A 24,323-nucleotide genomic window follows, 5' to 3' on the forward strand; every position below is an offset into this window, starting at 1 on the left:
TATAAGGTCCCACAGTTGACAGTGCCTGTCAGCACAAAACCAAGCCATGAGGTCGAAGGAATTGTCTGTAGAGCTCCGAAACAGGATTGTGTCGAGGCACAGATCTGGGGAAGGGTACCAAAACATTTTTGGAGCATTGAAGGTCCCCATGAACACAGTGGCCTGCATCATGCTTAAATGGAAAAAGTTTGGAACCACCAAGACTCTTCCTAGAGCTGGTCGCCCAGCCAAACTGAGGTGACCAAGAAACCGATGGTAACTCTGACAGAGATCCAGAGTTCCTCTGTGAGATGGGAGAACCTTCCAGATGGACAACCATCTCTGCAGCTACTACTCAGTAAAAGGAACATGACAGACCACTTGAAGTTTGCCAAAAGGCACCTAAGGGACTCAGAGAATGAGAAACAAGATTATCTGGTCTGATGAAACCGAGATTGAACTCTTTGGCCTGAATTCCAAGCGTCACATCTGGAGGAAACCTTGCACCATCCATACGGTGAAGCATAGTCGTGGCAGCATCATTCTGTGGGGATGTTTTTCAGCGGCAGGGACTGGGAGGGGACTAGTCAGGATCGAGGGAAAGCTGAATGGAGCAATGTACAGAGAGATTCTTGATGAAAACATGCTCCAGAGTGCTCAGGACCTCAGACTGGGGAGAAAGTTCACCTTCCAACAGGACAATGACCCTAAGCACACACCCAAGATAACGCTTCGGGAGAAGTCTATGAATGTACTTGAGTGGCCCAGTCAGAGCCTGGACTTGAACCCGATCTAACATCTCTGGAGTGACCTGAAAAAAGCTGTGCAGCGACGCTTCCCATCTAACCTGACAGAGCTTGAGAGGATCTTCAGAGAAGAATGGGAGAAACTCCCCAAATACAGGTGTGTCAAGCTTGTGTATGTATATATGCACTGCTCTGAATGAAATAAATAATCTTATTAAATACTTTTTTCTTTACATAGTTGAATGTGCTGACAACAAAATCACACAAAAATAATCAATGGAAATCTAATTTATCAACCCATGGAGGTCTGGATTTGGAGTCACACTCAAAGTTAAAGTGGAAAACCACACTACAGGCTGATCCAACTTTGATGTAATGTCGTTAAAACAAGTCAAAATGAGGCTCAGTAGTGTGTTTGGCCTCCACGTGCCTGTATGACTTCCCTACAACGCCTGGGCATGCTCCTGATGAGGTGGCGGATGGTCTCCTGAGGGATCTCCTCCCAGACCTGAACTAAAGCATCCGCCAACTCCTGGACAGTCTGTGGTGCAACGTGGCGTTGGTGGATGGAGCGAGACATGATGTCCCAGATGTGCTCAATTGGATTCAGGTCTGGGGAACGGGCGGGCCAGTCCATAGCATCAATGCCTTCCTCTTGCAGGAACTGCTGACACACTCAAGCCACATGAGGTCTAGCATTGTCTTGCATTAGGAGGAACCCAGGGCCAACCGCACCAGCATATGGTCTCACAAGGGGTCTGAGGATCTCATCTCGGTACCTAATGGCAGTCAGGCTACCTCTGGCGAGCACATGGAGGGCTGTGCGGCCCCCCAAAGAAATGCCACCCCACACCATGACTGACCCACCGCCAAACCAGTCATGCTGGAGGATGTTGCAGGCAGCAGAACGTTCTCCACGGCGTCTCCAGACTCTGTCACGTCTGTCACGTGCTCAGTGTGAACCTGCTTTCATCTGTGAAGAGCACAGGGCGCCAGTGGCGAGTTTGCCAATCTTGGTGTTCTCTGGCAAATGCCAAACGTCCTGCACGGTGTTGGGCTGTAAGCACAACCCCCACCTGTTGACGTCGGGCCCTCATACCACCCTCATGGAGTCTGTTTCTGACCGTTTGAGCAGACACATGCACATTTGTGGCCTGCTGGAGGTCATTCTGCAGGGCTCTGGCAGTGCTCCTCCTGCTCCTCCTTGCACAAAGGCGGAGGTAGCGGTCCTGTTGTTGGGTTGTTGCCCTCCTACGGCCTCCTCCACGTCTCCTGATGTACTGGCCTGTCTCCTGGTAGCGCCTCCATGCTCTGGACACTACGCTGACAGACACAGCAAACCTTCTTGCCACAGCTCGCATTGATGTGCTATCCTGGATGAGCTGCACTACCTGAGCCACCTGTGTGGGTTATAGACTCCGTCTCATGCTACTACTAGAGTGAAAGCACCGCCAGCATTTAAATGTGACCAAAACATCAGCCAGGAAGCATAGGAACTGAGAAGTGGTCTATGGTCACCACCTGCAGAACCACTCCTTTATTGGGGGTGTCTTGCTTATTGCCTATAATTTCCACCTGTTGTCTATTCCATTTGCACAACAGCATGTGACATTTATTATCAATCAGTGTTGCTTCCTAAGTGGACAGTTTGATTTCACAGAAGTGTGATTGACTTGGAGTTACATTGTGTTGTTTAAGTGTTCCCTTTATTTTTTTGAGCAGTATATATATGTTTTATTTATTTATTAGGGATCCCCATTAGCACACTTCCTTGGGTCCAAACACATTAAAGCTCTTACATTACATTTAAAACAAAATATAAACAGTACATCATATAACATTATTACACGACTACATATCTACAATGCAAAATGTACAATACAAAATGGATAAAACCACAATATTACAATGTATGGGTATGCTTGTGTCTGTACCTTTTGTGTGTGTCTCTTCACAGTCCCCGCTGTTCCATAAGGTGTATTTTTTACCTGATTATACTGCTGCATCAGTTACCTGATGTGAAATAGAGTTTCATGTAGTTATGGCTCTATGTAGTGCTGTGCACCTCCCATAGTCTGTTCTGGACTTGGGGATTGTGAAGAGACCTCTGGTGGCATGTCTTGTGGGGTATGCATGAGTGTCCAAGCTTTGTGCTTGTAGTTTAAACAGACAGTTCGGTATATTCAGCTTGTCTACAAAAACAAGCAGTGATGAAGTCAATCTCTATTCCACTTTGAGCCATGAGAGATTGACATGCATATCATTAACGTTAGCGCTCTATGTACTTTTAATTAAGGGCCAGCCCTGCTGCCCTGTTCTGAGCCAAATGCAATTTTCCTAAGACCCTCTTTGTGGCACCTGACCACAGTAGTCTAGGTGTGACAAAACTAGGGCCTGTAGAACCTGCCTTGTTGATAGTGTTGTTAAGAAGGCAGAGCAACACTTCATTATGGACAGACTTCTCCCAATCTTAGCTACTATTGTATCAATATGCTTTAACCATGACAGTTTAAAACCAGGGTTACTCCAAGCAGCTTAGTGACCTCAACTTGCTCAATTGTATTTGTTCAAACACCATTTTTTCCAGAAGTTTACTGAGAGTTGGTAACAGGCTGATTGGTCGGCTATTTGAGCCAGTAAAGGGGGCTTTACTATTCTTGGGTAGCGGAATGACTTTTGCTTCCCTCCAGGCCTGAAGGCACACATTTTCTAGTAGGCTTAAATTGGAGATATGGCAAATAGGAGTGGCAATATCATCTGCTATTATCCTCAGTAAATTTCCATCCAGATTGTAAGACCTCAGAGGCTTGTCATTGTTGATAGACAACAATAATTTTTTAACCTCTTCCACACTCACTCTGCAGTGTCTGGTTGCTCCTCATTACACACCACAGACCAGCAAATATTCTTTACTTTAATCACTACAAAACGTAGTGTATGACCACTTATACACTATATTAGGCCCAGCCTTTGGAACTTTGGTGTTCCTAGATATGCCTACTATATTGTGATCACTACATCCAATGGATTTGGATACTGCTTTAAAGCACATTTTTGCAGCATTAGTAAAGATGTGATCAGTACATGTTGATGATTTCGTTCCTGCGCATTTTGTAACTACCCTGGTAGGATGACTGACAATCTAAACCAAAGATATCTATAAAAGTGATTCCAATAGAGCTACAGTAATCTTTTAGCCAGATGTGCAATGCCAGTAGCCTGCTGAATGGTACTGGGTCTGAAATGATTGGCCACATTTTGGAATCATTCAATGCTAGAATTAGTTCTTTAAAATCAATTTTCAGATGTTCCAAGCTAGCCCTCCTGATGTCATTTGACCCCACATGGACTACAACAGCATCAGCTCCCAGCATCTGTCATAGAAAGGTCAGAAGCAGCCTTGTAATGTCCTGTACACCAGAGCCGGCTGTAGTACATGTGGTAGAGACCCCTGGGCTGGAGTCAGGGTAGAGGATGAAATAGCAGGAATCTCTGGAAGCAGGTGGGTGAAACTGTTGGTCAGCAGCATGGGATCCCCCAAGCCATTTCAGCCCCATTCACCTAAGACCGCTGCTCCCTTAGCAGAAAAACACCCCCAAGCATAATGTTTCCACCTCCATGTTTGACGGTGGGGATGGTGCCTGATTGATTGATTGCTTCTGTGGACAGGTGTCTTTTATACAGGTAACAAACTGAGATTAGGAGCACTCCCTTTAAGAGTGTGCTCCTAATCTCAGCTCGTTACCTGTATAAAAGACACCTGGGAGCCAGAAATCTTTCTGATTGAGAGAGGGTCAAATACTTATTTCCCTCATTAAAATGGAAATCATTTTATAACATTTTTGACATGCGTTTTTCTGGATTTTTTTGTTGTTATTCTGTCTCTCGCTGTTCATATAAACCTACCATTAAAATTATAGACTGATAATTTCTTTGTAAGTGGGCAAAAGTACAAAATCAGTAGGGGATCAAATACTTTTTCCCCCCACTGTAAATAAAGGGACTCGCAAAATATAGGCAAAAAAGGCGCCGCTAGCTAGCTCTCTAAAGCTAAGGTAGGGATTGTCGTTACGAATTAGACTAACTATGCCGAAAAGAAAGTGTTCCACTAACACAGAAGAACGACAGAGATGGAGTTCACAAATACACTTGGACAAGATGGAAATTACGGTGAGTGTTAACATTTGATTACAACCTACCTTAGCTAGCTAGCTAGAATACACATGTTTAGCATATAACATGTTTCCACTGCACAAGCACCAAAGTCCATATTGCTAGCTAGCTACCGTTAAGAAATTAACGGCCATTATCTTGTAATTTAGAGGTAACGTTAGTTTAAGTCAAGTTCATTCGCTGGCGAGCTGACTTGAAAATGTAGCTAGCAACTGTCACCCAGTTAGCCCAAAACACTGAACAGATTGCCGATTGTGGCTTTCTCTGGGACGGACATGCTCACAATCCTAATATGCCAAATGTATTTTTTCTGTAGGAGAATTGACAGAACCTTGACAGACCTCGATGTAGAAAAGAAAGAAACACTGTGCCACTTCACTGTATCACAAAATGTGAGTACTCATCTTTTGATAGGATTGACACAGTTGTTAAAGTGCTGTGCAAAGTTGATATGATGTTCATAAACACATAATAAAAAAGTTGTGTGTATTTTACACATTGTCATTTATGGGACTTGCAAGAGATGTAAAATGAATCAGAGGAGAGACAAGCAGCTGTCTCCACAGTGGCTGAGGTCAGTGTGACCTATATATATAGCTAGTTCTGGATGCCCCAATTAAGTGATTGTGTTTTTGTTATGATCTCTGATGTGTCCCCCTGGTAGACTGGCATTATACATCATTGTATGTTATCCAAAACAGTTACATTTACATTTACGTCATTTAGCAGACGCTCTTATCCAAATATGTTGTTATTACCAAAGAGTCAACTAGTATTTCTCCCGGTCTCTCTGTGTCTCTATTTCAATCTCTCTCTCTTTGTCTGTCTTTATTCATCTCTCTTTTTATACCCCCACCCCTTCTCTCTTTCTGCACCCCCATCTCATCTCACTCTCATGTTTTTCACATGAGCAAGAGCAGAGTATATCCTTGATACTAGAACAGAAGGTCTCTGATGAGTCCCGTTGGTAGATTGGCATTATACATCATTGTATGTTATCCAAAACCGTGAAATATGTTGTTATTACCACAGGATTAACTAGTCTCTCTCTCTATCTCTCCCACATTAAGATTCCTCTGTGTTTAGAGGTTTTGTTAGGCATCCTGTCAGATAGGTAGTCTTTTCAAAGGTCTCTTTATCTGAGTGTTCCTGTTTATGCCTGGGGGTTCGAGGTCAACGCTCTTAGCCCTACACTTATTAGGGTCAATCTGACTGCAATGCATACGAAGGGTGTGGTGGTGTGTCTGAGTAGCAGAGCCCCTTTACCTCCCTGGGGGGGGGGGGGGGGGGGTGATTAATGTGTGTTTGTTTGGACCTCTGATGCAGTGGCAGCAACCGTCATAACACCACGTTGAGCATACACTAATGCACACAGTAAGCCAAGGAATATTGATTTGACTAGTCAACATATCTTATTTGCTTATATGACCAGTTCCATCACTATACCCACAGAACTATATTTCAGAGCAGAGATCTGAGATCTGTTATTTCTATGTTAGGTTAGCAGGCCTGGGGATGGAGGGGGAGAGGGGAAGAGAGGTAGAGGGGATGTATAAGGAGAGAGGTGAAACAGCTTGGCTAACAGAGTGGAGCAGACAGACAATCAAACAAACAACACTGGGGACAGGGAGATGAAATAGAGGCTTACCTGAGGACCCCTCTTCCCTGGTGTGCCTGACTTCCCTGGTGGTCCTGGAGGGCCCTGGAAGGTGGGAGAAAAAGCACACACACATTCAGTAAAAATAATAAAATAAGAAAAAAAAGATATACAGTACCTGTCAAATGTTTGTACACACCTACTCATTCAAAGGTTTTTCTTCATTTTTACATTGTAGAATAATAGTGAAGACATCAAAACTATGAAATAACACATATGGAATCATGTAGCAACCAAAAAAGTTATTCAAAGTAGCCACCCTTTGCCTTGATGACAGCTTTGCACACTCTTGGCATTCTCTCAACCAGCTTCATGAGGAATGCTTTTCCAACTGTCTTGAAGGAGTTTACACATATGCTGAGCACTTGTTGGCCTCCACACCATCACACCTCCTCCTCCATGCTTCACAGTGGGAACAACACATACAGAAATCATCCGTTCACCTACTCTGCGTCTCACAAAGACACGGCAGTTGGAACCAAAAGTCTCACATTTGGACTCATCAGACCAAAGGACAGATTTCCACTGGTCTAATGTCCATTGCTTGTGTTTCTTGGCCCAAGCAAGTCTTTCTTCTTATTGGTGTCCTTTTAGTACTGGTTTCTTTGCAGCAAATCGACCATGAAGGCCTGATTCACGCAGTCTCCTCTGAACAGTTGATGTTGAGATGTGTCTGTTACTTGAACTCTGTGAAGCATTTATTTGGGCTGCGAACTGAGGTGCAGTTAACTCTAATGAATTTATCCTCCTCATCAGAGGTAACTCTGGGTCTTCCTTTCTTCATAGTGCTAGTGCCAGTTTCTTCATAGTGCTTTATTGTTTTTGCAACTTGAAATTTCTTGGAATTTTCCAGATTGACTGGCCTTCATGTCTTAAAGTAATGATGGACTGTTGTTTCTCTTTGCTTATTTGAGCTGTTCTAACCATAATATGGACTTGGTCTTTTACCAAATAGGGCTATCTTCTGTGTACCACCCCTACCTTGTCACAACTGATTGGCTCAAATGCATTAAGGAAAGAAATTCCACAAATTAACTTTTAACAAGGCACACTTGCTAATTGAAATGCGTTCCAGCTGACTACCTGTCAAGAGTTGAGTGAAGCTGGTGCATCGAAGTCAGGCGCAGGAGAGCAGAGATGAGTGGACAAAGCACTTTACTAAGGCAATCATTTGCACAGAATCCAACTGCGTCACAAAACAAATGCCCAACAAACCAGTGAGGCAGCACAAAGTACACAAACACAAATACAAAGTACAGGCTGCCACAAAGCATGGGTAATAAAATAAACCCGGCGCAAACCAGCCAGAAGTGTGCCAACCTCAACAATAAACAATTACACACACAGACATGGGGGGGAACAGAGGGTTAAATACACAACATGTAATGAGGGAATGTATACCAGGTTGTAGGAAAACAAGACAAAACAAATGGAAAATGAAAGGTGGATCGGCGATGTCTAGAAGACCGGTGACGATGACCGCCGAACGCCGCCCGAACAAGAAGAGGGACCGACTTCGGCGGAAGCCGTGACAGTACCCCCCTTTGACGCGTGGCTCCAGCAGCGAGCCGACACTGGGCTCGGGGGAGACCCAGCGGGCGAGGTGCAGGGCAATCCAGACGGAGACGGTGGAACTCCCGCAGCATTGAAGGGACCAACAGGTCCTCCATCGGAACCCAGCATCTCTCCTCCGGACCGTACCCCTCCCACTCCACAAGGTACTGAAGGCCCCTCGCCCGACTCCTCGAGTCCAGTATGGAGCGAACGGAATACGCCGGGGCCCCCTCGATGTCAAGAAGGGGCGGAGGAACCTCCCGCACCTCACTCCTGGAGCGGGCCAGCCACCATAGGCCTGAGGAGAGACACATGGAACGAGGGGTTAATACGGTAATTGGGGGGAAGATGTAATCTGTAACTAACCTCGTTCAATCTCCCCACAAACCGCGGCCCCAGCTTCCGGCAGGGCAGGCGGAGGGATAGGTTTCAGGTCGAGAGCCAGACCCAGTCCCCCGGTGCGAACACCGGGGCCTCACTGCGGTGACGGTCTGCACTGGCTTTCTGGCACAGCACGGTGCGCTGAAGGTGAACATGAGCGGCGTCCCATGTCTCCTCCGCGTGCCGAAACCAGTTGTCCACCGCAGGAGCCTCGGTCTGACTCTGATGCCAAGGAGCCAGAGCCGGCTGATACCCCAGTACGCACTGGAAGGGGGAGAGGTTAGTGGAGGAGTGGCAGAGCGAGTTCTGGGCCATCTCTGCCCAGGGCACGAACGCCGCCCACTCCCCCGGCCGGTCCTGGCAATAAAACCTACCCACATCCTGGTTCACTCTCTCCACCTGCCCGTTACTCTCGGGGTGAAAACATGAGGTAAGGCTGATCGAGACCCCCAGACGTTCCATGAACGCCTTCCAGACCCTCAAAGTGAACTGGGGACCCCGATCAGACACTATGTCCTCAGGCACCCCGTAGTGCCGGAAGACGTGGGTAAACAAGGCCTCCGCAGTCAGTAGGGCCGTAGGGAGACCGGGCAGAGGGAGGAGACAGCAGGACTTCGAAAAACGGTCCACAGCGACCAGGATCGTGATGTTACCCTGTGAGGGAGGAACATCAGTAAGGAAATCCACCGACAGGTGCGACTACGGCCGTTGTGGAACGGGTAAGGGGTGTAGCTTTACCTCTGGGCAGGTGCCTAGGAGCCTTACACTGGGCGTACACTGAGCAGGAGGAAACATAAACCCTCACATCCTTAGACAAAGTGGGCCACCAGTACTTCCCACTCAGACAGCGCACCGTCCGACCGATACCTGGATGACCAGAGGAGGGTGACGTGTGGGTCCAATAGATCAGCCGGTCACGGACAGCAGACGGAACGTACAGATGCCCAGCGAGACACTGGAGGGGAGTGGGCTCTGCACATAGCGCCTGCTCAATGTCCGCGTCCAGCTCCCACACTACCGGCGCCACCAGGCAGGACTCCCGGAGTATGGGGGTGGGATCCATGGGCCGCTCCTCTGTGTCATACAGCCGGGACAGTGCGTCTGCCTTGGCGTTATGGGAACCTGATCTGTAAGAGAGGGTGAAAACAAAACGGGTGAAAAACATGGCCCACCTTGCCTGGCGAGGGTTCAGTCTCCTCGCCGCCCGGTTGTACTCCAGATTGCGGTGGTCAGTCCAGATGAGAAAAGGGTGTTTAGCCCCCTCAAGTTAATGTCTCCACGCCTTCAGAGCCTTGACGACAGCCAACAGCTCCAGGTCCCCACGTCATAGTTCCGTTCCACCGGGCTGAGCTTCCTCGAGAAGAAGGCCCGGGGCGGAGCTTCGGTGGCGTACCTGAGCGCTGAGAGATCACGGCTCCTATCCCAGCCTCGGACGCGTCCAACTCCACTATGAATGCCAAAGAGGGATCTGGATGAGCCAGCATGGGAGCCGAGGTAAACAGAGCCCTCAGGTGACCAAAAGGCCTGTCCGCCTCAGCCGACCACTGCAAACGTACCGGTTCAGCAGTGAGGTAATGGGAGCCGCCACCTGACCAGAACCCCGGATAAACCTCCGGTAGTAATTGGCAAACCCTAGAAACCGCTGCACCTCCTTTACCGGTGTGGGATTCTGTAAAGGGACTAGGTAGGAGAACTAGGTAGGACCCGGAGCAGTTTAATCCAAAAACCAACAAAATAAAAATACAACAGAATATGGGTACAAAAACCCGACGCGCACCAGTAAACAAGTGCACAAGCACTTACAACAAACAATCCCACACAAAGACATGGGGGGAACAGCACATCACATAATGAGGGAAATGGAAACCAGGTGTGTAGGAAAACAAGACAAAACAAATGGAAAATGAAAAATGGATCGACGATGGCTAGAAGACCGGTGACGCCGACCGCCAAACGCAGCCCGAACAAGGAGGGGAAACGACTTCGGTGGAAGTCGTGACATACACTGTATTTCTGATCAATTTGATGTTATTTTAATTGACAACAAATGTGCTTTTCTTTCAAAAACAAGGACATTTCTAAGTGACCCCAAACTTTTGAATGGTAGTGTATGTAAAACATCGGACAGTGCAGTCGGAAAATATTCAGACCCCTGGACTTTTTCCACATTTAGTTATGTTATTCAAAAATCTATTAAATAAACACCATACACCATAATGACAAAGCGAAAATCGTAATTTTTTTCCAAATGTACAAAAAAAAATTACGTTATTTACATAAGTATTCATATACTTTGCTATGAGACTTGAATTTCAGCTCAGGTGCATTCTGTTTCCATTGATGTTTCTGCAACTTGATTGGAGTCCACATGTGATAAATTCAATTGATTGGACATGATTTGGAAAGGCACACACCTGTCTATATAAGGTCCCACAGTTGACAGTGAATGTCAAGAGCAAAAACCAAGCGATGAGATTGAAAGAATTGTCCCGAGGCACAGATCTGGGAAAGGGTACCAAAAAATGTCTGCAGCATTGAAGGTCCCCAAGAACACAGTGGCCTCCATCATTCTTGAATGGAAGATGTTTAGAAACAGCAAGACTCTTCAAAGAGCTGGCCGCCCGGCCAAACTGAGCAATCGGAGGAGAAGGGCCTTGATCAGGTGGGTGACCAAGAACCCGATGGTCACTCTGACAGAGCTCTACTCTGTGGAGATGGGAGAACCTTCCAGAAGGACAACCATCTTTGCAGCACTCCACCAATCAGGCCTTTATGGTAGAGTGGCCAGACGGAAGCCACTCCTCAGTAAAAGGCACATCACAGCCCGCTTGGACGGCCCCAGGGAGACTCTCAGACCATGAGAAACAAGATTGTCTGGTCTGATGATACCAAGATTGAACACTTTGGCCTGAATGCAACGCGTCACATTGATGGAAAACCTGGCACCATCCCTACGACGAAGCATGGTGGTGGCAGCATCATGCTGTGGGAATGCTTTTCAGCAGCAAGGACTGGGAGGCTAGTCAGGATCGAGGCAAAGATGAACGTAGCAAAGTACAGAGACATCCTTGATGAAAACCTGCTCCAGAGTGCTCAGGACCTCAGACCGGGGTGAAGGTTCACATTCCAACAAGACAACAACCCTAAGCACACAGCCAAGACAACGCAGGAGTGGCTTAGGGACAAGTCTCTGAATGTCCTTGAGTGGCCCAACCAGAGCCCCGACTTGAACCCGATCAAACATCTCTGGAAAGACCTGAAAATAGCTGTGCAGTGACGCTCCCCGTCCACCCTGACAGAGCTTGAGAGGATCTGCAGAGAAGAATGTGAGAAACTCCCCAAATACAGGTGTACCAAGCTTGTAGCGTCATACCCAAGAAGACTCGAGACTATAATCGCTGCCAAAGGTGCTTCAACCAAGTAGAGTAAAGGGTCTGAATCCTTATGTAAATGTGATATTTAACGTTTTCTTTTGCAAACATTTCTAAAAACCTGTTTTTTCTTTGTCATTATGGGGTATTGTGTGTAGATTGAAGGAAAAAATGATTTAATCCATTTTAGAATAAGGCTGCAATGTAAGAAATGTGTTCAAGGTCAAGGGGTTTAAATACTTTCCGAAGGCACTGTATGTACTCACTGTGAGTCCTTTTGTTCAATGTGTGTGTGTTTGTGATCTTATGTTTAGCAGATGTAGTTAAAACATGTGAAATCAGCTCAGTTCTGTATGGAGAAATTCTGCTTGGGAAATATCCTGTGCCTGTGTTGTTATCATAATGATTAGCAGGGCTAGTTCAAACATCTGAAAACAGACACTGTGGTGTGTATGTGCTAGTTAGATTGAGATGTTTATTAAATCAGTTCTTTTAAGTGAACATTAAACTCAAAAGTAGCCCATGGAGATGTTTTAAGATTGCTTGCAAGGTATTCAAAATAATTCGCCATCTGCTTGTAGGTGTTGGAGGGGGATGGCGTTGGGGAAAGCAGAGACAGAGCTGAGCCCTGACAGATGGTTCATCTCCCCTTGGTACATCTTCTTCCTGGCCTGGTTCATACCGTCCCCTGCTCTTCTCACCAACATCCAACGCTCCAAGGCGCACCTTCACTCTCTGCCCTGGCACTCCATCTACCTCTGCCCCATCTCCCGACCCTGTGTTGTGTGCTAAACACATTTGTGCAGATGTTGGTTCAGATGATTTCTTTAATTGCACTATTTTCCTCCTGTGATTGTCACCTGGTGAAAAATATCTAGCAAAAGGTCTGGAAATGTCTTTTTCTGATTATTTACACTTGGGGCATAAAATATGACTGTTCTGTATCAGTCACTCAGTAAACTTGTACTACTTTGTAAATTAGCTATTTAAATGAGGTTAATGTCTTGGGGGTCTGTTCTTATTGCCTTCAGCTGGACAGTCATTCTCACCAATGTACCATGGTAGGAAGGTTCCCACTACACATAACACAAGGCTGTACATGGTCATGTAGATTAGGTTACTGTCTTGAGGATCTACTTTTAATATACTGTATATGACAAATTAAAACAACATGAGGATGAAGTGACTGTCATTACGGTACTCTTTATTGTGATTTGTAATGTGTGAATAAGAAAAACAGTAGCTCACAACATGACATAGTGTATAAACAGTAATCTCCCAGAGAAAGACAACATATTTACTGTAGGGTGCCACGTGTGATGGCAGCATCCTGGAAAGACACTCTTCCAGCTGGTGTGAGTAAGTACTCCTTGATGTAGTTGGGCATGTCTATAGCAACTCTGGTTGCCGTCATGCCAACATGTTCCTTGGGTCCAGGAAGTTGGTATCCTCTTGTACCACCTGCCTTCACTCTCCTGGTCACAGGTCCCCAATGGGTGTGGAGTGGTAAACAAACGTGGGGTGGGTGTACCGTGTTGATGACTCTTGTCAGTGTCTGTGATGCAAAGGTAGTTGTGGAGGGCCACGCAGGCCTTCACAATGGTCTCAGCTTTCTCTGGACCAACCTCATGGGCTCGTCCCAGGATCCTCCATCTTGCAGCAAGGAATCCAAAGGAGTTCTCTAAAACTGGCTAAAACTCTACTCTGGCTCCCCCTAGTGGATATCCACTACACAAGGATCCTCTTGCTTGGTAAGCTACTCTGGCTCCCCCTAGTGGATATACACTCCACAAGGCTCATCTTGCTTGGTAAGCTACTCTGGTTCCCCTTAGCGGATAAACACTACACAAGGCTAATTTTGCTTGGTAAGCTACTCTAGCTCCCCCTAGTGGATAGACACTACTCAAGTCAGACTTGCTCCACTCTGGGTGGAGCTCAACAACGATGTGGATAAAAGTGCATTCTGCCCCCAAAACTCCAGCTCCGCCCATGCACACGCACACACGTCGGTCAACGGAGTGAACCTTGCAGTGACCTTTAGCCTGCAGTGGCATTATGACTCCAGCTAGCTTGCACCACTACCCCAAAGCTAAACCCTAGCAGCCTTTCACTACAAACAAGGACACTGACATGCGTTGTGCTCTGTATGTACCAATAGATATACATTTGATGTTGTTGTGTTTTGAAAAGCAGAAGAGGACAGTAAAGACAAACAAACTGAGAAAAATGAGACATTTGAACAAAGAAACTTTGTGAACCACGTCCACAATGTTCTCTCTCCATCACCATCTGTCTCTTTCTCTCTTTTGTCTTCAGTCATCCTCCTTTCTCCCCCCACCCCCACTGTAGACATCTGGTCATATATACACTGAAGGGTTCTCTGATCACAGACCCAGCCCTCCTGTCCTCCTCCCCCTCTCCACTGAAAAGGGGGGGAACTTTCTCTACCTGGGCTGGCAGAGCTTTGATGAGGCTGTGTTTCCCCTATATTCCCTCAGCGGAACGTCACTGAGCCTCGATTGTTCACAGTGAGGTGGGTTGGAGGGATAGAGGTCTGTAATCAGACTGGAATAGAGTCTGGGAGAGTAAGAGGGGAAGGGGGTAGGAAGAGAGGGCTCACATATGCTCTACTTTCACCACTCCAGTGAGTTTAATAACTGAACCTTACACACTTCCACCTCGCACATACTCACTCACGCACACATGAAAGCACATATGTACACTGCCTTTGTGCGCTAAATACAATCTCTTATGCATCCCCAGTGGGTAGGAAAGAGTATTAAGAGGCTCTTACCGCAAGGCCTGGTTCACCCTTTAGCCCTTGGGGTCCTGGCAATAGTAGAGAAAAATGGGTCGGCTCCACATCGTACGTCTGCCACCAGCCCGTGGCGGGGAGGTTGAAGGGTGCATAGGTGGGTTTGGTGGGCCGTTGGGTGACAGGTGCACTGGTGGCTTTGGATAGCTTTGGATTGGCAGATGCATTGGTGGCTTTGAATTGGTGAGTGGCTGTGACTTTAGGCTGGGCTATTGTCTTTTTGGCTGCTGTAGGCTGTGGTTTCTGTGGTAGTTTCTTTGGCCCGGGGCTGACTGCCCCCTGGGCTAGAAGGGCAGAGTCTGGCTTCTTCTTGGTAGGCTTGGCCGCAGCAGTGACAGAGGATTTGTGCTTTGCCTCCAGCCCCAAGGTGGTCTTCTTGGGGCTACTGCCGCTACGAGAGGTGGGCTTGGCTAGGATGGGCTTGGTTAGGATGGGCTTGAAATTGGCAGGCTTAACAGGGGTGGGCTTGACATTGGCGGGCTTCATATGGGTGGGCTTGGGGGATTTCTGAGTGATGGTGTAGGTTTTGGGGGAGGATGGAGGGGCGACTCCATTCCTGAGTGGTGCTGTAATGGTCTCACTCTGAGCCTTGGTCGGGAAGGCTAGCCCAGGCCGTGTCGTGAGTAGCATCACAGTACCAGGCAGGGGAGATGGAGTGGTCCTAGGGGTGGGCTTTGGCAGGATGGCCGGCACCACATACCTAACAGCAGAGGCAGCCGCAGTGGCGCTCCTTGCTAGGTTCATGACCATGGGCTTTCTGCTCAGCTTGGAGGGAGCTGGCGTAGCCAGGCTGGCCGTGATGTTGGGGTCTCGGGTTAAGAGGGGAAGGAGGGGTGCTATGTTTGGCCTGTAGGTGTCACCCTCCCTGCACTGTTTCTTAATGTACCTGCAGTAGTTGTGAGCTGCCTGGGAGGAGGGGATCAGGTCAAACTGGCAAATGGCACCCTCGAACTGCACCGAACCCTGGCCCATCTTCCCGAGCAGGAAGGAGCTCTCAGGGTCCAGGCCTTCTCTGTCTACCGAAGTCAAGTCTGCGTGAACGCTCTGCTTCCCACAGGCAGAGTACAGAGTCACCCTCTGGTCACGGATGTCCAGAGCCAGGTGGTGCCACTGACCATCGTGGAGGTCGTAGTGGAGTGGGACGGCGCTCTTGGGCCCTGTGTGGAGGACAAGCTGCCCCGGGGCCAGCTGCAGGCCCAGCAGGAGCCGGCGGCGGCCGGTGAGCACGGTGAAGAGGAAGGCGTTGTTGACACGGTGGGAACGCACACTCAGAAGCAGCTGCAGGTTGGGCCAGTAGGACGGTGGTATGACTGAGCGGGCAGGGGCCTCCACACATGCCTGCTGGGTGAGGATGACACCCGATCGGAACGGAATGATCCCCGGACGGATGGAGCGTGATGGCTTCTCTCCCTTGAGCCCCAGCCTCTGGAGGATGTCCACATCTGCAAGAGAGCAGGGCAGGTGTATGATCAGAGTGGCCATGCACACACACACACACACACACACACACACACACACACACACACACACACAGTGAAGGAAGAATGGCACTCGGAGTAACCGTTTTACGGCCTACTGACCAGTTATACTATTTTGTGGGTTTTTTTGCGCTGATTTTAACTGTATGTACAAAAATGTTTCCGCCATCATTTCCTATGACCGAAAATATATTTTGGACATCAGAACAGTGATCACTAACCTTGATTTGGAGGAAGAATTCTACTTCAATAACTCGGCTGCGCAGAACATACTGCTCACCTGAGACCAGGCCCTAATCCAAGACACCCGGAAGAGGAAAAGCAATATATAGAGGCCGACTTGGGTGCACCCTGATGAAACTACGGCGGCGAGTAAATAAAATGCCTCTACCCTCTGTTCTATTGGCGAATGTACAATCACTGGAGAACAAACTAGATGGGCTCTGTTTGAGACTATCTTAAAAATGGGACCGTGATATCCTATGCTTCACGGAGTAGTGGCTGTACAAGGACATGGTTAATATAAATCTAGCTGTTTTTCAATGCATCGACAGGACAGAATGGCAGCGTCTCATCAACTAAAGGGCGGGAGTGTGAGTCTCTTTGTGAACAACAGCTGGTGCGCAATCTCTAACATTAAGGAAGTCTCGAGGTTCTGCTCGCCTGAGTTAGAATATCTCCTGATAAGTTGTAGACCATACTATTTACCAAGAGTTTTCATCTATATTTTTCGTAGCTGTCTACTTACCACCACAAACTGATGCTGGCACTAAGACTGCACTCAACAAACTAAACTCAGCAAAAAAGAAACGACCTCTCACTGTCAACTGCGTTTATTTTCATCAAACTTAACATGTGTAAATATTTGAATGAACATAACAAGATTCAACAACAGAGACATAAACTGAGCAAGTTCCACAGACATGTAACTAACAGAAATGGAATAATGTGTCCCTGAACAAAGGGGGTGGGGGGGGGGGGGGGGGGGTCAAATCAAAAGTAACAGTCAGTATCTGGTGTGAACACCAGCTGCATTAAGTACTGCAGTGCATCTCCTCCTCATGGACTGCGCCAAATTTGCCAGTTCTTGCTGTGAGATGTTACCCCCACTCTCCCACCAAGGCACCTGCAAGTTCCCGGACATTTCTGAGGGGAATGGCCCTAGCCCTCACCCTCTGATCCAACAGGTCCCAGACGTGCTCAATGGGATTGAGATCCGGGCTCTTCGCTGGCAATTGCAGAACACTGACATTCCCTTCTTGCAGGAAATCACGCACAGAACAAGCAGTATGGCTGGTGGCATTGTCATGCTGGAGGGTCAGGATGAGCCTGCAGGAAGGGTACCACATGAGGGAGGAGGATGTCTTCCCTGTAACGCACAGCGTTGAGATTGCCTGCAATGACAACAAGCTCAGTCCGATGATGCTGTGACACACCGCCCCAGACCATGACGGACACTCCACCTCCAAATCGATCCCGCTCCATAGTACAGGCCTCGGTGTAACACTCATTCCTTTGACGAAAAATACGAATCTGACCATCACCCCTGGTGAGACAAAACTCATCAGTGAAGAGCACCTTTTGCCAGTCCTGTCTGGTCCAGCGACGGTGGGTTTGTGCCCATATGCGACATTGTTGCCGGTGATGTCTGGTGAGGACCTGCCTTACAACAAGCCTACAAGCCCTCATTCCAGCCTCTCTCAGCCTATTGCAGACAGTCTGATTCCCGATGGAGGGATTGTGCGTTCCTGGTGTTACTCGGGCAGTTGTTGTTGCCATCCTGTACCTGTCCCGCAGGTGTGATGTTCGGACGTACCGATCCTGTGCAGGTGTTGTTACACGTGGTCTGCCACTGCGAGGATGATCAGCTATCCATCCTGTCTCCCTGTAGCGCTGTCTTAGGCGTCTCACAGTACGGACATTGTAATTTATTGCCCTGGCCACATCTGCAGTCGTCATGCCTCCTTGCAGCATGCCCAAGGCACGTTCACGCAGATGAACAGGGACCCTGGGCATCTTTTTGGTATTTTTCAGAGTCAGTAGAAAGTCCTCTTTAGTGTCCTAACTTTTCATATCTGTGACCTTAACTTGGAAATTCAGATGAATAATGTGCCCAAATTAAATTGCCTGCTACTCGGGCCCAGAAGGTAGGATATGCATATTATTAGTAGATTTGGATAGAAAACAATCTGAAGTTTCTACAACTGTTTGAATGATGTCTGAGTATAACAGAACTCATATGGCAGGCAAAAACCTGAGAAAAAATCCAACAAGGAAGTGGTTTGTAGTTTTTCAACTGATTACCTTTCCAAACTACAGTGTCTGTGGGGTCATTTTGCACTTCCTAAGGCTTCCACTAGATGCCAACAGTCTTTAGAACCTTGTTTCATGCTTCTACTGATACTGGGGAGAGAATAAGAGCTGTCTCAATCCTGATACCAACGAGTTGTTTACTGTGCGGGCACCCAGGCGCGCCGTTCCTTCTTTTTTTCTGTAATGAATACGCTATTGTCCATTTGGAACATTATTGAAGATTTATGTTAAAAAGACCCTAAGGATTGATTGTAAACATCGTTTGACATGTTTCTACGAACGGTAATGGAACTATTTGACTTTTCATCTCGGGTTTTGCGCTCGCGCATTATGCCTTTGGATTAGTGATCTGAACGCGCGAACAAAACGGAGGTATTTGGACATAAATATGGAGTTTATCGAACAAAACAAACATTTCTTGTGTAAGTGGGAGTCCTGGGAGTGCATTCTGACGAAGGTCAGCAAAGGTAAGTGAAGATTTATAATACTATTTCTGAGTTTTGTTGACTCCAGAACTTGGCGGGTAACTGTATAGCTTGCTTTGATGGCTGAGCTCTGTACTCAGAATATTGAACAATGTGCTTTCGCCGTAAAGCTATTTTGAAATCTGACACAGCGGTTGCATTAAGGAGAAGTGTTTCTATAATTCTTTCAATAACTGTTGTAAATTTTAGCAACGTTTATGATGAGTATTTTTGTAAATTGATGTGCTCATCCACCGGGAGTTTTGGAGGCAATACATTTTTTGAACATCACGCGCCAATGTAAAATGGGGTATTTGGATATAAATATGAACTTTATCGAACAAACATACATGTATTGTGTAACATTGAGTCCTGGGAGTGTCATCTGATGAAGATCATCAAAGGTTAGTGATTAATTTTAGCTGTATTTCTGGTTTTTGTGACGCCTCTCCTTGCTTGGAAAATGACTGTTTTTTCTTGTTTAGGTGCTGTCCTAACATAATCTAATGTTATGCTTTTGCCGTAAAGCTTTTTTGAAATCGGACAATGTGGTTGGATTAACGAGAAGTGTATCTTTAAAATGGGATATAATAGTTGTATGTTTGAGAAATTTGAATTATGAGATTTGTTGTTTTGAATTTGCCGCCCTGCTATTTCACTGGCTGTTGAATAGTGTGTCCCGCGGGTGGGACGCTAGCGAACTTAATTGCCTACCGTCTGTAAGCTGTTAGTGTCTTAACGACCGTTCCACAGGTGCATGTTCATTGATTGTTTATGGGCCATTGAACAAGCATGGGAAACAGTGTTGAAAGACAGGGCCCTGAAAAAGGGAAGTTTATTTTCTTGCTGAGTTTATATAGGGCCATAAGCAAACAAGAAAATGCTCATTCAGCGCTCCGGTGATTTTAATGCAGGAAAACTGAAATCTGTTCTACCAAATTTTTACCTGTTCAACTAGAGGAAGAAATAAAACTCAAGATCACCTTTACCCCACACACAGAGACAAACAAAGCTCTCCCTCTCCCTCCATTTGGAACATTTTACCTTAACTCTATCCCCCTGATTCCTGCTTACAGGCAAAAACTCAAACAGGAAGTACCAGTGAAACGCTCAATTTGGAAGTGGTCCGATGAAGTGGATGTTAAGCTACATGACTGTTTTGTTAGCACAGACTGGAATATGAATCAGGATTCCTCCGATGGCATTGAGGAGTTTACCACATCAGTCCCCGGCTTCATTAATAAGTGCATCAACGACGTCGTCCCCATAGTGACCATACGTACATATCCCAACCAGAAGCCATGGATTACAGGCAACATTCGCACTGAGCTAAAGGCTAGACCTGCCGCTTTCAAGGAGCGGGGCACTAACCCAAACGCTTATAAGAAATCCCACGATGCCCTCCGATGAACTCTTGTCAGATGTGGCAGGGCTTGAAAACTGTCCCGGATTACAGAGCGAAACCCGACCTGCACAGTGACATGAGCCTACCAGACGAGCTAAATGCCTTCTATGCTCACTTCGAGGAAGGCAATACTGAACCGTGCGCACCAGTTGTTCCGGACCACTGTGTGATCACACTCTCTGTAGCCGATATGAGTAAGACCTTTAAAACAGGTTAACATTCATAAGGCGGATTACCAGGATGCATACTCAGAGCATGCGCTGACCAGCTGGCAAGTGTCTTCACTGATATTTTCAATCTCTCTCTGACCCAGTCTGTAATACCTACATGTTTCAAGCAGACCACCATAATCCCTGTGCCCAAGAATGCCAAGGTAACCTGTCTAAATGACTATCACCTGGTAGCAATCACATCTGTAGCCATGAAATGCTTTGAAAGGGTAGTCATGGCTCACATCAACACTATCAACCCAGACATCTTGGACCCACTCCAACTTGTATAGCGCCCTAACAGATCCACAGATGATGCAATCTCTATTGCACTCCACACTGCCCGTTCCCACTTGGACAAAAGGAACACCTATGTGAGAATGCTGCTCATGGACTAAAGCTCAGAGTTCAACACCATAGTTCACTTGAAGTTAATCACTAAGGTCCCTGGGACTGAACACCTCCCTCTGCAACTGGATCCTGGACTTTCTGACGGGCCGCCCCCAGGTGGTGAGGGTAGGCAACAACACATCTGCCACGCTGACCCTCAACACGAGGACCCCCCAGGGGTGCATGCTTAGTCCCCTCCTGTACTCCCTGTTCACCCATGACTGCGTGGCTGCGCCCGACTCCAACATCATCATTTAGTTTGCAGAGGACATGACGGTGGTAGGCCTGATAACCGACGACGATGAGACAGCCTATAGGGAGGACTTTAGAGACCTGGCAGTGTGGTGCCAGGACAAAAACCTCTTCCTCAATGTCAGTAAGACAAAGAAGCTGATCGTGGACTACAGGAAACGGCGGGCCGAGCAAGCCCCCATTCACATTGAAAAGGCTGTAGTGGAGTGGGTTGAGAGCTTTAAGTTCCTCGGTTTTCACATCTCTTCTATCATGGCCCGAACTAGGGCTGTGGTGGTCACGAAATCTCATCAGGCAGTTATTGTCAAGAAAATAACTGTCGGCCTCACGGTAACTTACTGTTAATTAACATAAACACATGTAGCATCTCCTGGCTTCCACGCATTGCCTACAATGCCTTTGAAACATCAACATTTTAAAAAATATAATAAATCGATGTAATACAGCTTACACCTTCACAATAAATCTATTTCTTATTTTAGACAGGTCTAAAGAAGCATGATATGAAGAAAATAGTCTATTTCAGAATAATAGAATACTCTGAGTTGTCCTTATGTTAGGTCCTGATCTGGCTATACCAAATGGCTATAGGCTACACTAGTTCATTTAGCAGACAAGATTTGCTTCGAATTCCGTGGCATTATTTTATAGCATGAAGAATACAACTGAACAAAGTTGAATAATATAGAAAGGATATTTTCTCCAAACGATTTGAGGGAGTGTGCACATGCGGCTATTCTGTGTTGAGCGGTTAACAAAGAAATAGGTATTCCTATATGCTTCATTATTGTTATTAATGTAACTTTAGTTCAACAAACGTTGGGCTATATGTTTTGATTTTTAATACATTGTAAGGCTGCATGATGCAACTCCAATGATGATTTGAAAAAGGTTGCTTGAAAGGCATGAGCTCTGCTTAGTTTTTTGTGCAGGCTTAGCACACAACATCAGTCACTCATTCACAATTTGACAAGCACTTGATAATGCCTACAATTTCACAGCGGCATCCACTTTGTGTGGCCGTAATGCACCCCAAAACAATCCATGCCTTTTGCAGCCAGTGGCCCTTGTGCCCTTCACTCCCTGAGTGCTGCGCGCTCCATCACGTGATAGGGTCTTGGCCGTTGTGCCCTTCTCCCTGAGTGCTGAGCGCTCCATCACGTGATCGGGTCTTTCTCACACGCTACAAGTGAAGACAGACACATCTGGGACGCAACTGTGCGTGTCCTTATTAGTAGAATGGCGCACGAGAGGATGGCTGACGTTTTACTTGCTCCTAACCATTTGTGTTATTTAGTAGTTTTTTTTGTGTTTGTAGCTTTTTTTAAAACTTATTTTGTACATAATGTTGCTGCTACCGTCTCTTATGACTGAAAATAGCTTCTCGAAATCAGAACAACAATAACTCACCACGAACTGGAAGAAGCGTTTTCCTTTAACGAGTCTGACGAGAAGGATATACTTTCCCGGGATCAGGCCCAAATCCCAGTCATTTGTGTGACGAGAAGATGGAGAAAAAGGGGGGGGAGGTCGGGCTGCATTCTGAGAATTCGTAGGCGAGCGAGTAAAACCCCACAGCAAGATTAAACTACCAATGGGACATTAAAAACTGTAATATCTTATGTTTCACCGAGTCGTGGCACAGGAGTAAATAACTGTATCATCTGCGTAGAGGTGAATGTTACATGCACGATAGCTTGTAAACTGTCAGAAGGATCTCCGTAGGGGGAGGACTTGCCGTATTCCAGATCTTAGGGATCTCCCCAGAAACAATTATCAAGTAAAGAATATAGGTTCACGATTCTGTAGTTAGTGGGGCAATATTATTTATATAAATAGTGAAGAGAACAGGGCCCAAAATCTAAACTAGATTTGATACCGTCAGTAAACACACGTTGTGTCTTGTCCATTAGATAGTTCTTGAACCACTTAAGATGCCTTATCTAGGCCCACTTCAGACAATCTATGAACAAGTAAGAAATGGTCAACCATATCAAATGCCTTCGACAGATCAATAAATAAGGCCGCACAATGATTTGTATGGTCTAAACAATATAACACATCATCTAAGACAAGTGTAACTGCTGAAACAGTCCAGGTCTAAAGCCAGATGGGTTCTCATTAAGAATAGAATGAGAAGTTTAAAAAGTTCTAAGCCTGAAGTTGAACAGGGACTCTAAAACTTTGGCAAGGTAAGATATCTTGTAAATTGTTAGATTGATCTCTGCCTTTTTGTAGGGGGAGGACTTAGGAATAACCCCAGAAACAATTGTCAGGTAAGAAATATAGGTTCATGATTCTGCACTAAGTGGGGCAGAATGCTGCAGCAAAATGGGATCAAGTGAGTCAGCTCAGCGGATAATTTTTACAATGATCTTCAATAAGGCACTTAGTACATCATAGACAATAATGGTTGAAATGAAATTGAGGAATGTGTACCTGGGAACTTATCGTTGTGAGTCAGGCTGACCTGTAGAGTATGGTTCAGTTTGGTCGCATTGTGGCTTTGTTGGACAAGTTTGCGTGAAAAAACATTCACGCAAGCTCATTGCCTTAAAGCGGCCATATTGTTTGAGCTAGTCTTGGAAAATATTGCTAATACCTAAACATGGCCGCTATAAACCAATGAACATTCACGTGGGCGTGACCTGGCACATAAATGCATATAAATTAAACACGGTTATTCATATTGTAACAAAACTTGCTACACATATTCATAATACTGTCAAGACTCAACATATCCAAGCACATTAGATCAACCACACAGTGGCAGTACAATGGGCACATATTCAACTCAGCATGATGGAATTTGGCAAAAGAAATCTAAATACGTTTTTGGGCAGAAATGCCTTCTGGAACATGTGAACATTCATGTGCCTTAATAACAACATTGACTGCTATCTGTAAATATGAAAACATTTGTTTATTACAATGTCTAGTTGGTTTACCCATGGAAAAAGATGGAACCTTCCCGCTAGCCATGATTGGCTGAGATAATGGGTGGGCTGGACATGCCGAGAGATGAGTTTGAATTGGTCTGCCACGTAGCACGCTTCTGTCTATAACATGAGCTGGTCAGTATGTGTAGGTAAAACTTTCTAACGCTGCTTTTTTGAAACCTTTCTAACGCCACTTT

At 46.3% G+C, this 24,323-nt stretch overlaps 1 protein-coding gene across 1 annotated transcript in view; it reads right to left on the reverse strand.

The window, feature by feature from the left end:
- col27a1a (collagen, type XXVII, alpha 1a) overlaps positions 1–24,323 on the reverse strand; it is a 365,335-nt gene that overhangs the window by 319,562 nt on the left and 21,450 nt on the right. Inside the window, exons 3-4 of the mRNA XM_045688056.2 lie at positions 14,656–16,118; positions 6,547–6,600 (exon numbers count right to left, since the gene is read on the reverse strand). Coding sequence (XP_045544012.1) covers positions 6,547–6,600; positions 14,656–16,118 — 1,517 coding nt within the window. The remainder of the gene's footprint in view (positions 1–6,546; positions 6,601–14,655; positions 16,119–24,323) is intronic.

Source organism: Salmo salar, chromosome 01 (assembly GCF_965601325.2).
Source record: "Salmo salar chromosome 01, fSalSal1, whole genome shotgun sequence".
NCBI lineage: Eukaryota > Metazoa > Chordata > Actinopteri > Salmoniformes > Salmonidae > Salmo > Salmo salar.